The sequence below is a fragment of the Pinus tabuliformis genome, chromosome 7 (genome assembly GCF_031772625.1).
Source record: "Pinus tabuliformis cultivar Carrire ecotype Pingquan chromosome 7, CPIR1, whole genome shotgun sequence".
NCBI classification, from domain to species: Eukaryota; Viridiplantae; Streptophyta; class Pinopsida; order Pinales; family Pinaceae; genus Pinus; species Pinus tabuliformis.
The window spans coordinates 1,689,854,378-1,689,871,027 of NC_142293.1; the positions used below are offsets into that span (position 1 = coordinate 1,689,854,378).

Sequence of the window (16,650 nt, forward strand, 5' to 3'; positions counted from 1 at the left end):
TAATCACTTAGTTTGTTTGAATATTTCTATAATATTTGTATTTTTGTTATATATGTGTGTGTGTGTGTTAAAAATTGTACTCCCAATAAAAAATAGCTTGAATAACATGCAATAACTTTGAAATGTATATGCAAATTCATCTTAACTTTATTCAATAACTTTGAAATCTATATGCAAATTCATCTTAAGTTTATTCAATAACTTTGAAATGTATATGTGAATTCATCTTAACTTTAGATTTATAGTTGATTATTTTATGATAAAATCATCTCAAACAATATCCTTATGGTTCAAATTAGCATGTTAATTGTTGGAAAAAAAATTCTAGCAAGAACAAGCTAGAATCATTTAATGGCAAGTCCTCATTGGACTTGCTCTCATTTGGTATAGTTTCCACCTAAATTGTTGGAATAAATTTAATATCAATTAAATTAGAAAAATAACATTAAAAATTCTAAAATCCAACTATCTGCATATGTTAGAAATATTATGTCTAATTAACTATCCTAATTGGGAACATGTGCATTGAGATAAAACACAAGCAAACAAATTAATTACAAAATTAAATTAAATAATTAATAAAATCAATAAAAGATTGAGCACAAAAAATATATTAATATTTTAAGAATATATTTTTATTTAAAAAATCACATACATATTCTTATATCCAATATGAAATATTAATTGAAAAATAAACTTATTGTGAAATATAAGAATATGGAAATCTTAAACCTTGATAGAAATACAAAATATATAACAATACATTGGCATAGAAGTCTTCTCCAAAGATATATGATGTTTCAATCTATCATTAAGAAATTTATCAGTAAGAGTTGATAAAATTATGCAAGCTTCTAGAATCTAAATTTTCGATCTCTTTGTTTCCAAAAGAACATCCTCTTAAATGGCATACTTAATAAAGTACATTTATTAAGAATTGATAAAATTATACAAACTTTGGAATCTAAATTTTCGTTCTTTTTGTTTATCAAAAGAACTTCCTCTTAAATGACATAATTAATAAAGTACATTCAATTTTATCTTCTTTTTGTTACAACAAATTCCACTTTCCAAGTCTAATTTTAATATTTAGTATGAAAAATGTTGGATAAAAGCATACGATTATTCCTTTCAAACAATGATGTCAATATAATTTTCCATTTTTCAAATTCTTATGGTTAGTAACAAATTGTAATTTGTTATACAGATATTTGTATTTGATTCAACAATGATGTCAATATAATTTTCCATTTTTCAAATTCTTATGGTTAGTAACAAATTGTAATTTGTTATACAGATATTTGTATTCGATTCAAGATTTTGAATATGTAGTAGTGTTTATTTGTATGCAAGTAGGTTTTTTTCTCCTTATTTTTCTATTATTTATTGTATTCTCTTATTATTTCTATTTTTTTTATCATTCAGATTATTTCGGTTTCAAAAATATTTGCCAAATGTACAAAAAGTAATAGCTAGTATGTTAATAGTTAAATAATTTTATATTTACACAAGTAATCATAAACAAATAATAGATTCAAATATTAATCCCATATTCATTGGGTGAAATGGCTACAAAGAGTTTATAAGTTATCCTTCACCTAACATAATTCATTTGCACAATATTATGCAATATGGACTGCAATGTATTCTTTTAATCTTAATCATATACTAGACTAGTATACAAAAATTTGGGATCTGAAAATATGTAATGGATAGAAATACTATGGTAGATGACACATCAGCAAAATCATGCCAGTGTCTAGTAGATTCCATACATGATTATCTCTAATAATCCATTGGTTAGCCCACGAATAGCTGAGTAGTTTTATCTGACATGGAGAAGAACTTCACAGGTAACATGGACTAAACAAAACAATTTGAATGTGAAAAAAAAAGAAAATACCTCGGTATCCATAAGACTTGTATAAGGCCTATAAAATTTAATCCATATATGGATTGTCAATATCCAAATACTTATAAAAAATCCTTGATCCAGGTACTTGAAGTGGAAATGAATAATATGGAATTAGGAAGAATGAAGTGAGAAAATAAGTGATCGTGATGGGGCCAGCCCACGTGATTCGCCGCCAACGTATTCCACTGCGGGTGTACAGGCAGGTAATAAGTAAACGAAGATTTCTTTTTACCTATACAGATTGTTTAACCGGCATTGAATTAAATGATGGGTCTGGTGATTAGTATGATGGTCTCTGTTTGTTTGACAACTGTCCCTCCTTGGGATTCCCCGAGCCCGCCGTGGTATAGGTGTTCACAATCTCGTGCCCAGACTATTCACTCGGTCATTCTCCCAGTTCTATATGCTGTGTGCTCTCGGCGGTTCTTCACAGCTTCAATGTGGGTTTTTTTTTGGTTGCGTTCCCCTGTTTCGGGCTATGACCTGGAACTTCTTCCACTCGTCTAGCAAGGGTTATGTAAACCTAGTAAGGTTCGGCTCTTTCTTTGTTTCCTTTGCAAGTGTCGGCTGTTGTTGTGTGTTGGTAATCAGGTGTTGTGTCCCTGCGCTCCTTTCTACTTGTTATGCAGTTCTGGTGCCTGTGCTTTCCACGGTTGTTGCAGTCATTTGCTGGTTGTGTTGCTTCTGGTAATGGTTCTTCGGTTCCAAGTTCGACTTCTCCACGGGCTTGGCAGAACTATGGTGACGAACTCCTTCGGTTCCTCCACCACTCTCTCAGGGTAAGTCCGCCTGTTCTTCGCTATCGGCGTCTATCCCTTTTCCCTCAATCGCCCAACGTTTCAGCTCCTTGTGAGAAGGGAAAATCTGGTGGAGTTGTTACAGTTGTGGCTTGCCTTCATCAGGTAAACAAACCAACTATATTTTATTTGTTCTGTTCAGTTTCGAATCTTCTTCCCTTGGTTTTACCAGCATTCATTCTGTTTGTTGTTTTTTAATTGCAGGTATGGTTGCCCGAGGGTTTTGGCGCATGGAAACTTGTCTGCTCCAACTGAGCACGGGTAGTGTCGTCCTCTGTGTGCTAGTTGTTTCTGTTAGAATTCATGCTATGACTGTAGGATCAGTGTGTTGTTATTTTACGGGTCACTATCTGTACTCGGGTCCTCTGTAGGTTGTCACTACTGTTTAGCTAGAGTAATGGGTCGAGGGTTATTGGGTCTAGTTCCCACTTTGTCATAAGCTTGGGTCATATATATTTATGGAGTGGGTTCTTTCTTTTCATTACGGATAGAATGTATATTCATAAAGAAACATAATGTTGTCTTTGCATTTATATTGATTCAATTATGAAACTATGTGGCTATATATTCGCATACCTGGTGGTTGTAGAATTTAATTGGTTGTCTAAACTCGTTAACTCCAACTTCGTGACTTTTGTTTACACAAACGATTTCAAGTCTATTTGTTTGGTTGAATCCGCCTGCAACCTGTGCGCTTACGCTCCTCCTCTGTTTGTTGTTATCAATCCAGTCGCATTATAACCTGTAAGGGTTTTACCAACAATCTCCATAAACATAATTTCATACAAATCACAAACACATTATTAAGGATGCTGAAGAGGTGAATATGCACAGAAAGCTACCACTCTTCCTCTTTCATTTCTCTGACAGTCGAACCTTTACATTATGTTCTGTCCCTCTTTTAAGAACAATGTTCTCAAACTATTACTAACTGTTGTTCGTTACGTTCAATTGGTTACATCAGTTATTTCTCATACAGAACTTTCCATTTTCGTTTAGCATATTTTTTATGTTTTTACAAAAGTAATTAACTGTCTAGAAACAATGAAACTAACTAATTCCTACTGTTCCTAATTACAATTCACTAAATTAACTTAGGCAACTTAGTAAAAGAGAAAACATAAGTACGTTATCCATTCAGTGAATTAACTCCTTCGTCCCCTTCAGAGACCATACCACCTTCATTTTTTCTTTGTCCTGTCAACCAGATGCTCCTGCATCAGGCTCCTGGGGTAGAGAAAAAAAAAATCATGGCTCCGTTCCATGAGCTCCTCCACAGAATAGCCGCCTTCTGTATTTGCACCGCGTCGAGCCACGAACTGTCCTCAATTGGACGGTTTTTCCATTTGATGAGGTATCGTAGATTCTCCTTCCTGCGTGTCTTCTTGGCTACCTGGGTATCAAGAATCCCTTCAATCTCATGGGGCTGAGCCGAAGGCATATGCCTCATCCAAGAACTGTCTTCAACTTGGGTGTCCCGTTCTGGCCGTACCACACTGTCTTCCTCTGCATGGGCAGTATATGGGAACAGGTCCGCCACATTGAAAATAGGTGATATGCCTATATTAGGTTGCAGCTGAATTTCCTAAGCGTTGGCTGAGAACTTACGCAAAATCTTGGAGGGACCAATCTTTTTAAATTTTAACTTATTATATGCGCCCTTAGGAAATCGTTCTTTGCATAATTATACAAGGACATCGTCTCCAACATTAAACTGGACTTCTCTTCGCCTTGAATCTGCTTTCAGCTTATATTTTTGCATGTTGTCCTGCAACTTTAACTTTACCCGTTTGTGTAGTTCATTCATCGCTTCAGCAAAATCTTCTCCATCCGCGCTTCTCCGCTCCAATTTTCCCAAATCTCACAGTTCATGTATTCCTCGAGGATGCATGCCACATAAGATTTGGAATGGGCTGTGTCCAGTGCTACAATTTGGCGAATCGTTATAAGCAAATTCCGCCTGAGCGAGAGCACGATCCCATAACCGTGAATTTTCCCCAGTCAAACTCCATAACAAATTTCCCAAACTCCTATTCACTACTTCCGTTTTTCCATCAGTCTGTAGATGATACGCAGTGCTGAAATTCAATTGCATGTCCAACTTTTTCCATAGGGTACGCCAAAAGTGTCCTGTGAATTTTACGTCCCTGTTAGAAACGATAGATCTGGGTAGGTCGTGTAATCTAACGATCTCTGTGAAAAACAGGTGAGCTACATACGTGGCATCACTAGTTTTTCGACAAGGGATAAAATGCACCATTTTTGAAAACCTGTCTACCATCGCCATCACTGAGTCATACCCCCACTGCGTTCTAGGCAGTCCCAAGACAGAGTCAATGCTGACTGAGTCCCATGGCCTGCTTGGAATAGGTAGTGTCGTGTATAGTCCAGTATTCTGACTATGTCCTTTCGCAAGTTGACAGACTTTACACCTGTTCACATATCGTTGTACATCCCTGCGCATTCTAGGCCAGTAATAAAAGTGTCCGAGATGCTCCAAAGTTTTTTCTATGCCGAAATGACCGGCTAGACCTCCACTATGTTTCTCCCGTATAATATTTTCCCTCATTGAACAGTCCGGGATACACAACTGGCCACCTCTAAATAATAATCCTTCCTGCAAATTGTAATCCAACCATCGGCTTGTATTTCTCAGCACGGAATTTTGGCAGGCTTCAAAGGCTTCCTTGAAATCGATGTCGGTCTGGTACAAATCCTTTAGATGTTCAAACCCCATCACCTATATTGTACTTTCCTGTAAGAGCAAAGCTCTTCTACTCAAGGTATCTGCCACTTTATTGGCTTGCCCACTGATGTGTTTTAGCATGAAAGTGAAACTTTGCAGATATTCTACCCATTTGGCGTGCTTATGGTTTAATTTGTGCTGTTGCATTACATATTGCAGCGCCGAATTATCAGAAAATAATACAAACTCGTTGCCCAGCAGGTAGTGTCTCCAATGCTTTAAAGCTTGGACCATCGCATAAAATTCCTTCTCATATGAGGAATATTTCTGCCTTCTTTCGTTCAATTTTTAACTAAAGAACACCACTAGTCTATCTTCCTGACTGAGCACAGTGCCAATAGATATTCCACTTGCATCACATTGAACCTGGAAAATCTTTTTAAAGTCGGGCAACCTTAAAATTGGCCTCTCTGTAATATTTCGCTTCAAAAGCTGAAAGTTGTCCTTCGCTGCTCTAGTCCAACAAAAAGGTTGACTGGCCTTCTTGATGGTGTCTCGCATTGGTGTGCAGATTTCACTAAAATTTCTAATAAACTTTCGATAAAAACTTGCCAATCCGTGAAAGCTATGTACCTCAAACAAGCTCTTTGGCGACGGCCAATTGATGATTGCTGCGATCTTTTCTGGATCCATCTTCAATTCATTTTCCGCGATTACAAACCCCAAATAAACCAGTTCCGTCTACAGGAAAGTACATTTTTTTAAGTATATCAGCAGTTTGTTCTGCTGTAACTTTTCTAGTACTCTTCGAACACGCTGCAGATGTTCTCCCTTTGTTCTGCTGAAAATCAAAATATCGTCAAGATAGACTACCACAAATTTTCCAATAAATTCTTTTAACATCTCATTCATCAACCTCATAAAAGTACTAGGAGCGTTGCTCAAACCGAACGGCATGACTAGCCACTCGTACAACCCTTCATTGGTCTTGAAGGCTGTCTTCCACTCATCTCCTTCTATGATCCTGATCTGATGATATCCACTCTTCAGATCAATCTTCATTAAATTAGCTGCTCCGCTGAGACAATCCATCATATCATCCATTCTGGGTAAGGGAAATCTGTACCGAATAGTGATTTTATTAATAGCTCGCGAATCCGTACACATCCACCATTCTCCACCCTTCTTAGGTGCGAGTACTGTTGGTACCGCACAAGGACTCAAGCTTTCTCTGATCAGCCCCTTATCCAACAGCTCTTGCACCTGTTTACGAATCTCTTCATTATCTTTCGGGCTCATTCGATACGCTGCCTTATTTGGTAGGCTTGCTCTGGGTATGAAATCGATATGATGGCTGATGCTCCTCTTGGGAGGTAACTTGTCCGGTAAGTCATCAACTACAATGTCCTTAAATTCTTCTAACATCCCCTAAATCTCTGCAGGCAATTATGACATTTCTGTGTTCAGCAACACAGTCTCATTTCTCCTCACGACCGCGTAATTCACCTCGTTTTCCTCAATCTGTTTAATAAACTATTTTCCTCCTACCAATAATGCTTTTGTTCCACTGGCTTCTGCTATATCCTCCTCTTTGATGGGTACAAGTGTATGCTTGACTCCATCTTTCACAAATTTGTAACAATTCGTCTTCCCATCATGCATCACTTTCCTATCAAACTTCCGCGGTCTCCCTAGCAATATATGGCACACATCCATTGGCATAATATCACATACAACTTTGTCCTGGTATTTGCCAATGTGAAATTCAACCTTGCACTATTCATCAACTAATAGCTGGTGGCCTTTCTGCAGCCACGACACCTTGTAAGGTGTGGGATGCTTAAGCCGCTTCAAACCCAGCTTCTCCAACATCTCGGTGGCAACTAAATTGTCTGTACTCCCACTGTATATAATCAGTTTACAACACTTTCCATGCGATTTGCAAACTGTTTGGAACAATGCCTTTCGTTTTGTTTGCTCAGCCGTCTCCTTGACCGTCTTCAACAATACTTTATTTAAAACCAGCGCCTCGCCTATTTCTGCCACATTTTCAACCTCCTGGGGTGGTGCTTCAGCTTCCTCAGGCTGTGCAACAAATGTTCCCCTCTGGCCAGCATGCTCAGCTTCTGGGCATTCATAGGATCTGTGCCCCCACTTGTGGCACCTGTAGCACTAGACATTAGCTCCCCTTCCTTGACCATTTCCTCTTCCTCGCTGATATGGCCGTCCTTCTCTCGTGTTATCCCCCTTCTCTGCTATTCTTGAAGCTCTGGAGCTGCTGCCTTCCTCGCTGTTAGTGTCATTTCTTCCTCTGCAATAGGACTGTCCTCGTCCTCTGCCATTTCCTCGTCCTCTCCTGTTATTCCGTTTCCTATTAATTTTTTCCTCAGCCTTTACAACACTCTGAAAGGATTCTTCTATATTCCGTGGAGAGAGAATATTGATCTCATCCAATATTTCCAGCCTCAAACCATTCACGTATCTCGCTGTCTTCTCTGGAGTATCATCAGTATAACCGGCCCGCAAGTTTACACGATAAAACTCCTCTGTGTATTCCTTTACGGTCATACCCTTCTGTCTTAAATTCTGCACCCATCGGTAAAGCTCAACCTGATAATCTTTAGGCAGAAATCTACCTTTCAGTTTTGCCACCATCCTTGGCCACTTCCTTATCAGTAGCTTGTTCATTCTCCTCCTGTCCGCCTGGACACTATCCCACCATAAAGCAGCGTGTCCCTTTAACTTGGTTGCAACAAATCTAACTCTTTTGTCCTCACTGATCTCTTCGTTTTCAAAATACTTATCTAACTCACTTACCCAGTCCAACAAAACATCTGCGGACAAACTGCCATCATAGTTAGGAATCTCAGGTTTGGGTTTGTTGCTCGCTAGAAATACTGATCTCAATAGTCTTAATTTTGGGGTTTCTTCATCTGATCCATCTGTAGCAGTTACTGCCTCCTCTTCACTGTCATCTCCAAGTTCTGGGTCTCTCCTCCTACCTGCCTCCACTGCTTCTAAGCGAGCAGTAAGGGCCCTTAATTCTCCCCTCAAGCCCTCATCTGCTGCCCTGTGCACACCTCTTCCACGTCCTCGTCTTTGAACCTCCATACCCTGATTTCTTCAACCTGCTCTGATACCACTTGATAGGGCCAGCCCACGTGATTCGCCGCCAACTTATTCCACTACGGGTGTACAGGCAAGTAATAAGTAAACGAAGATTTCTTTTTACCTATAGAGATTGTTTAACTGGCATTGAATTAAATGATGGGTCTGGTGATTAGTACGATGGTCTCTATTTGTTTGACAACTATCCCTCCTTGGGATTCCCCAAGCCCACCTTGGTATAGGTGTTCACAATCTTGCGCCCAGACTATTCACTTGATCATTCTCCCGGTTCTGTATGTTGTGTGCTCTCGGCGGTCCTTCACAGCTTCAATGTGGGTATTTTTTTTGTTGCATTCCCCTGTTTCAAGCTACGACCTGGAACTTCTTCCACTTGTCTGGCAAGGGTTATGTAAACCTGGTAAGGTTCGGCTCTTTCTTCATTTCCTTTGCAAGTGTCGGCTATTGTTGTGTGTTGGTAATCAGGTGTTGTGTCCCTGCACTCCTTTCTACTTGTTATGCAGTTCTCGTGCCTGTGCTTTCCACGGTCGTTGCAGTCGTTTGCTGGTTGTGTTGCTTCTGGTAATGGTCCTCCGGTTCCAAGTTCGACTTCTCCACGGTCCTAGCAGAACTATGGTGACGAACTCCTTCAGTTCCTCCGCCACTCTCTCAGGGTAAGTCCGCATGTTCTTTGATATCGGTGTCTGTCCCTTTTCCCTCAATCGCCTAATGTTTTGGCTCCTTGTGAGCAGGGAAAATCTGGTGGAGTTGTTACAGTTGCGGCTTGCCTTCGTCAGGTAAACAAACCAACTATATTTTATTTGTTCTGTTTAGTTTCGAATCCTCTTCCCTTGGTTTTACCAGCATTCATTCTGTTTGTTGTTTTGTCGTTACAGGTATGGTCGCTCGAGGGTTTCGGCGCATGGAAACTTGTCTGCTCCAACTGAGCATGGGTAGTGTCATCCTCTGTGTGCTAGTTGTTTCTGTTAGAATTCATGCTATGACTATAGGATCAGTATGTTGTTATTTTACGGGTCACTGTCTGTACTCGGGTCCTCTATAGGTTGTCACTGCTGTTTGGTTACAGTAATGGGTCGAGGGTTATTGGGTCTCGTTCCTGCTTTGTCATAAGCGTGGGTCATATATATTTATGGAGTGGGTTCTTTCTTTTCGTTACTAACAGAATGTATATGCATAAAGAAATAGAATGCTGTGTTTGCGTTTATATTGATTCAATTATGAAACTGTGTGGCTATATATTCGCATACCTGGTGATTGTAGAATTTAATTGGTTGTCTCAACTCGTTAATTCCAGCTTTGTGACTTTTGTTTACACAAACAATTTCAAGTCTGTTTGTTTGGTTGAATCCGTCTGCAACTTGTGCGCTTACGCTCCTCTATTTGTTGTTATCACACTAGTCACATTATAACCTGTAAGGGTTTTACCAACAATCTCCACAAACATAATTTCATACAAATCACATACACAGTATTAGGGACGCTGAAGAGGTGAATATGCACAGAAAACTACCACTCTTCCTCTTTCATTTCTCTGACAGTCAAACCTTTACATTATGTTATGTCCCTCTTTTAAGAACAGTGTTCTCAAACTATTACTAACTTTTGTTAGTTACGTTCAATTGGTTACATCAGTTATTTCTCATATAGAACTTTCCATTGTCGTTTAGCATATTTTTTATGTTTTTACAAAAGTAATTAACTATCTAGAAACAATGACACTAACTAATTCCTATTGTTCCTAATTACAATTCAATAAATTAACTTAGGCAACTTAATAAAAGAAAAAACATATATACGTTATCCATTTAGTGAATTAACTCCTTCGTCCCCTTCAGGGACTAGACCGCCTTCATTTTGTCTTTGTCCTGTCAGCCAGATGCTCCTGCATTAGATCGGGATCCATATACAAATAGTACATATGAAAAACTTCAAAACAAATTCCTAGTTCTATAGAGTTAGATAGAAAATAGAATCTAGAATGCATAACACCACAATAAATTCCATTAAATCATTACTTATCCAGATACAATGAATTCATGAAATTTGAATACTTTTAACACCTATGTCAAAACTACCATGTCAATGTATATGTCATCATACCAAGTCATTAGTATGCTTAATAAATTAAATCAGTCATTGGCCATATGGGATGACTTGTCAACATGGCATGTCATATTATATGTCATCATAAATGCACTCAAAATTTGGTTAGATTCATTTCATTGTCCACCATGTTATTTCAAATCTATGAAATATTATGTGAAAGAAAGCTTTAGATTTGGATATCCAGTATCAACGATTTGGAAATTTCAAATAATGATATATTAAGTTTGATCGAAATCCTAATATATATGATCTAAGTTATGAGAGTTTTTTTTAGACATAATTTACCTTATCCAGATCCAAATACAAATAATCTATCAACAATTCCTCTAGATCTAGATTTAAGGAATTGAGAGCTCATAAAATTATATTAGCAATGTGTATACATGATCCAGATTCAAATTACTTGCCTCTGCATTTAATCAAAATCTTTAAAAACACCCATATGATCAACACTTTGAACTCTTTGATTTGGATCTCGTTACCAAGAATTTTTCAATAAATTTTTTGGCACTTTTATGAAATAATAGGAAACAAATTAGATCAAATGATATGAAAAATAAATAAATTTCGAATGGAAATAATCGTCATCAATTTAATTGGAAACTATGCAAAATTGTAAAAAATCATTATATACAAGCAAATAAAACAAAATAAAAGACAAAAACATTTACAAAATATATTAAATCAATAATAAATCATATCATAGAGAAAACATAGGGAAATCTATAGGAGGGTGTGGCCATTTAGAGGAGTTGTCTACTTTAGTTATATCATCTCTAATAGGAAGTTCGTTAACACTAGGAGCGAGACATGTGTTGGTTGGAAACACTTGAATGGATCATATTGGTTGTATACTATAGGAAGTGCAAGAAGTTGAATGAACCATGTACATGAAGGGACATCCTAATGAACCAAAGTACAATGGTTGGGTACCCATGAAATCTAGTGGATGGTTGTTTCTCTATTTGGATGTCATATTAGCAATGTCTACATGATGGAGTTACAAAGTAAAAGTGTTGGTTTTGACTTGTGTGTAAGTAATTAGTATATGCTCCCCCATCTTAACAATGTCTATTTATTTATCACATACGTATAATTTTATACACAGTGGTGATATCAATATACATTCTTTAAAAAACACAATCTAAACACAAACCAAAGTCTATATTTCATAATTCTCATATAGTCTAATGTTTTTTATATGATATCTATGAATTCCCAACCTATATTCAAGTGGTCCATCTCTCCCTACTTATATTTTGTACTTGAACCCTATTCTTGAAATTTCTATAGCAGTACTAAATCTCTATGCTCCCATCTTAACAAAGTATATTTCTTTATCAGAATATCTGTTTCTTTTTCACAATACCTAAACTTTTATACAACATTTATATAACTTGCATATTTTGTAAACTAAACACAAATCAAAATCTATATTCCTAAATCTCTATACTCCCATCTTAACAAAGTATATTTCTTTATCACAATATCTGTTTCTTTTTCACAATACATATACTTTTATACAACATTTATATCACTTGCATATTTTGTAAACTAAACATAAATCAAAATCTATATTTTGTAATGCTCATATACTCCAATATTTGTTGTAGGATATCTATAAATTTCTAAAGTTAAACACCACTAAAAGAAATTATAATATATTCATATTATTTAAAACAAATATACATTATAACCAAGTGCAAATTTCTGGCTCGTGCAAATCCAAGAGCAATCTATACATTAATAAACAAATAAATCTTATGATTACACATTCCTTAATGCTCATATATAACATCATGGAACAAAAATCCTATGATCACACATTCCCTATATGCTCACAAATATAACACGATGACAGAGGATCTTCCAAAACTCTCATACACCATGTTCTTCTAAGCTAATATCACTACTATTTAAAGTAAAAACAAGTCTTCAATCTGATGCGCAATCTATACATTAATAAACAAATAAATCCTATGATTACACATTCCTAAATTCTCATATATAACATCATGGAAGAAAAATCATATGATCACGCATTCCCTATATGCTCACATATATAACGCGATGGCACAGGATCTTCTGAGACTCTCATACACCATGTTCTTCTAAGCTAATATCACTACTATTTAAAAATAGAAGAATTTTCAATCTGCATATGGGATCTAAGATGTAAAAACAAGTCTCCAATCTGATTATAGGATTCAACAGGATGAAATGAAACAAAACAATTCTGGAGCCCAGAAGTACCAAAATTCATATATATTTCCATCGACTCAGATTTGCATATAGAATACAGACTTAGGAAAAGATATTACTAGCATAACTTTTTGAACTTAAGTCTGTGACTCCCACAAGAGGATCATTGATATAAGTTGTGGGCTCAAGCTTGCATGAATCGGCCTTGTTATGTCGATTATTCCATGATGTTGTTGTGGAGCTTAGCCAAGACTCCCACGAGAGGCGCATTGATATACGTCGTGGGCTCAAGATTGGTGGAATCAGCCCTGCTATCCTGAAACCCATCATAGCGATTAGGCCCTCCCACAACCGCACCTGTTAATTCATTTGGGTTTGGTGCTTCTCTGTTGAACCACAAAGTGAAACCTTCGGCAACAGGATTCTTGCCCAAAATGTAATCCACCTACAATTTACATATACAAAGTGGATTTGTTAGCTAATACTTTGCTGGTTTTTTCAAATTATGATATGAAAAAACAAATCAAATTTATTTAACTTTGAATCTCTTATACTCTGAGAAAGCTGGAATGGATATACAAGTGTGCTCAATTCTTCTCCTCATTAATTAAATATTTTGCAACACTTAAAAAGTTATAATATGTATATGTACTTGTTGTTTGGCAAATGCAATAAGAATGCTTGGTTCGTATTTTTGATCGCCACATTACAGGTATTTCTTATATCGTGACAGTAAGTCACTCTAAACTGATACAAGGAATGATGTGCAACAGATACAAACACTGTTAATGAGCTTAATTTTGAAACTCAATAGATACAAACACTGTTAATGAGCTTAATTTTGAAACTCGGAGCATGACAGGGACAAACTTCCATTTACCTGGTGTGATGGAATTTTTGAATTGAGGACTTTGTGGAAGAACTGAGCAGGGGAACACTTCTACTTGGCCTCTAAAAACTTCCAGGTTGGTTTCTCCAGAGAAATATAGCTGCCAGGTTTATTAATTTTATGAAGATGTGGTCAGTTTAAGGTCAAGTGGCCAGTCTTAAACTTTGTCTCAATTGAACATTTGGTGATTCATATGTTTATGTGAATATGGACTTACACTAGACAGGTGGATTTGAACTCCTGCACATTTGAGATCCCAATTGAACTCATACTCATTGGAAGTACACAAATTCTGGTGGAGTATGTATTTGGTATAATATGGTAATCCAGTTGCTCTATATAACCACACCGCTGCCCATGCAAGCTCATCCTGTATGTTAGTTAGTAGAGGAATAATAAGAAGACTTCAAGAAGTTACTTACTCTGTAGTTTAAATAAATAATAGTGTGAAGTGAAAAAGGAAGTAAAATTTATAATGTTAAGGAAAGATACATCATAGCCTGAGACAGAGCAATAGAAAGGGCATTCTCCATGATATGTTCCGTGGTACTCGTCAACAAAACAAAAGAGCTGTACTAAATGACATATTCAATTACATGAGTGTCATAAAAAGTTGGAGAAGAAAATTCATTAAATTAATTTTCAATTTTGAATCTAACGCATGAACGAAAGAGCTGTACTAAATTAATATTCAATTATATGAGTATTTTAAAATGTTGGAGAAGACAATTCATTAATATTCAATTATATGAGTATTTTAAAATGTTGGAGAAGACAATTCATTAAATTAATTTTCAATTTTGAATCTAAGACATGAATTTTATAGACATGTTAAAAATGGGCATTTTTAAAATATTTTTGGAATATTTTGGAATCATAAGAAACGTAGGCAACTTCAAATAAGTAATTTCACCATATTTATCTGATCCCAAAATATTCCAAAAATAGAGACTTTAAATTAAATTTAAAATAAAAGTTATAAAAAGACATTATCCACACACAAATATGACCTATCGTATGTTTTAATTACTAAAGTTATCTAGATTGTAAATTCTAAGAATAGAATAGAATAGAACAGGGAAAAGAAATGGTTTCCTATCATATGTTTGTTTTAATTACTAAAATTATCTAAATTGTAAATTCTAAGAATAGAATATAATAGTGAAAAAGAATTAAACCATTAACCTTTCTCCTAACAGTAGGATTTTAAAATATCTCAATATCTCTCAAATCTGCAATCGCTGTTTTAAACCAATGAAACAGTATAAGTGATTTTAGAATACGATTAATCTTATACCAAAGTACCTATTTGGAGTAGGAAAATGGAATAAGGTTTGTCAATGGCTGCAAAGACGACGGAGGAAGCGGCCAATGCTGCAGCAGTCTCTGCTGCAATTTCTGTCCCGTGAGTGGATGTATCTATTCTGTACAAAGTCCTTGGAGTGTCCATCCTCTCTGGGTTCTCCCAACAGTTATGATCTGCAGTTGGATCTCCCACCAAAAAACAAATCCATAACTAAATTCATAATTGCTATTTGTTGTGATCCTTAGTAAATTTTGTTGTGATCCATGAGTAAATTTAGTTGGGATGGTAATTAATTCACCTGAACCCGCAGCTGGTTTTCGGTGGCGCTTGCTTTGATGAAATAATCAGTTGCCCACTTAATGGCATCCCTAACGTTCTCCAACTCTCCCGCTGCTGCAAGTTCATCTCTGTACTGAAGGGCTCCCCATGCCAACATGGTAACGGTGAATGTCATTGGAAACCCATACTTCACATTATCCCCAGCGTCGTAGTAACCGCCCACCAAATCCACCTACATAAATACACAGTAAAAGCCATGTTGAACATCATTGTATCTTTCCAGACTTCTTGAAGATCTGCACCAAGTAATCAATTCCTAATTTATATGGACAGAGAATGTTGATAGAAATCAAGCTGTTGCAAACTCATAACTCATAATATTGGAGTAAGAATTCACATTGTAGGTGGGTTGCAGGGGATCTTTAGGTTAATAACTTAATTGTATATTTCCAGAATATCCTGAAAACTGATAGTGCTGAGAAATCAATTCCGAGAGATCAATTGTTTGATCTAAATAAGTTGTGGGTGGAGTATCAATTGTTTTCGCCAAAATAGATACCCTTGTTATTTTCGCATTGATAAGATCAGCGTCGTTATTTTGCCATTTTGGGTATGATTAACAACACTTCTAAAACATTCAGGAAACAACATTTCTAAAACAATCCGGAACAGATGGCAATACCAAAATGAGAAAATATTGTTATTACATTTTGGATTTGTCCGTCTGTTAGAGCAGAATCTCCTCTCCAGCTTATCCTGTTGCTACTGCTGGACAGTTTTCCTGAACGTTGAGCGTCCAGAAACAGAATAGATTTATGCAGAGCATCTTTGTAGTCAAACTCACCCAACACAAACTGATGATGAGCAGTCAGCACAGTAGCAAGAATTATACACACAAACCTTTCGACGGTAAGCCTGAAACTCATTTCTGCTGCAATTGATCAATAAATGGCTACAAAAATAAAAATCGTTGATGCGTATATATATTTGTGTCTCACGCATCCAACGTGTAATGACGAAGGGAAATCGGTTTTGCAGGACAAAGAAGTCTTGTAAATGTTTTGCATGCATGGTTGATGTGGGGCTTATTTTGAGGGCTAGAGAAGTCTGTTGGATATGAAAGGAGGAAAATTCCATGAAAACATTAACTAAATGATAAGTCACTGTATAAGGCCGCCTCGTCACCATTTCCTCGCAGTACTCTTAACGAGCAAATGATAAATTTTCAAAAAACACAAGGAAGATAACGAAGTTAGTGTTTCTACACAAACTTATGAACTGGCTGTAGTTTTTCGACACAAACTGAATATGAACTAACTGTTGCCAATAAAGCCGGCATGATCA

General features: G+C 36.5%; 1 protein-coding gene across 1 annotated transcript; it reads right to left on the bottom strand.

The window, feature by feature from the left end:
• Nucleotides 1-13,049: 13,049 nt before the first annotated feature.
• On the bottom strand, nt 13,050-16,232 carry LOC149255007 (endoglucanase 8-like). Its single transcript, XM_089454916.1, has 4 exons — nt 16,014-16,232; nt 15,326-15,538; nt 15,019-15,237; nt 13,050-13,277 (listed from the first exon to the last, which is right to left on the bottom strand). Exons 1-4 carry the CDS (start codon nt 16,230-16,232, stop codon nt 13,050-13,052), a joined length of 879 nt encoding a protein of 292 aa, XP_089311042.1.
• Between the last annotated feature and the right edge of the window lie 418 nt (nt 16,233-16,650).

What these genes read in the sequence shown, in the direction of transcription:
- LOC149255007 (XM_089454916.1), bottom strand. Translation starts at nt 16,232, where the DNA reads ATGAGTTTCAGGCTTACCGTCGAAAGGTTTGTGTGTATAATTCTTGCT. An exon ending in AAAACCAGCTGCGGGTTCAG is followed by an intron (nt 15,238 to 15,325) that starts GTGAATTAATTA and finishes TTATGAATTTAG; the next exon opens with TTATGGATTTGTTTTTTGGT. An exon ending in TACTCCAAATAGGTACTTTG is followed by an intron (nt 13,278 to 15,018) that starts GTATAAGATTAA and finishes TGTAAATTGTAG; the next exon opens with GTGGATTACATTTTGGGCAA.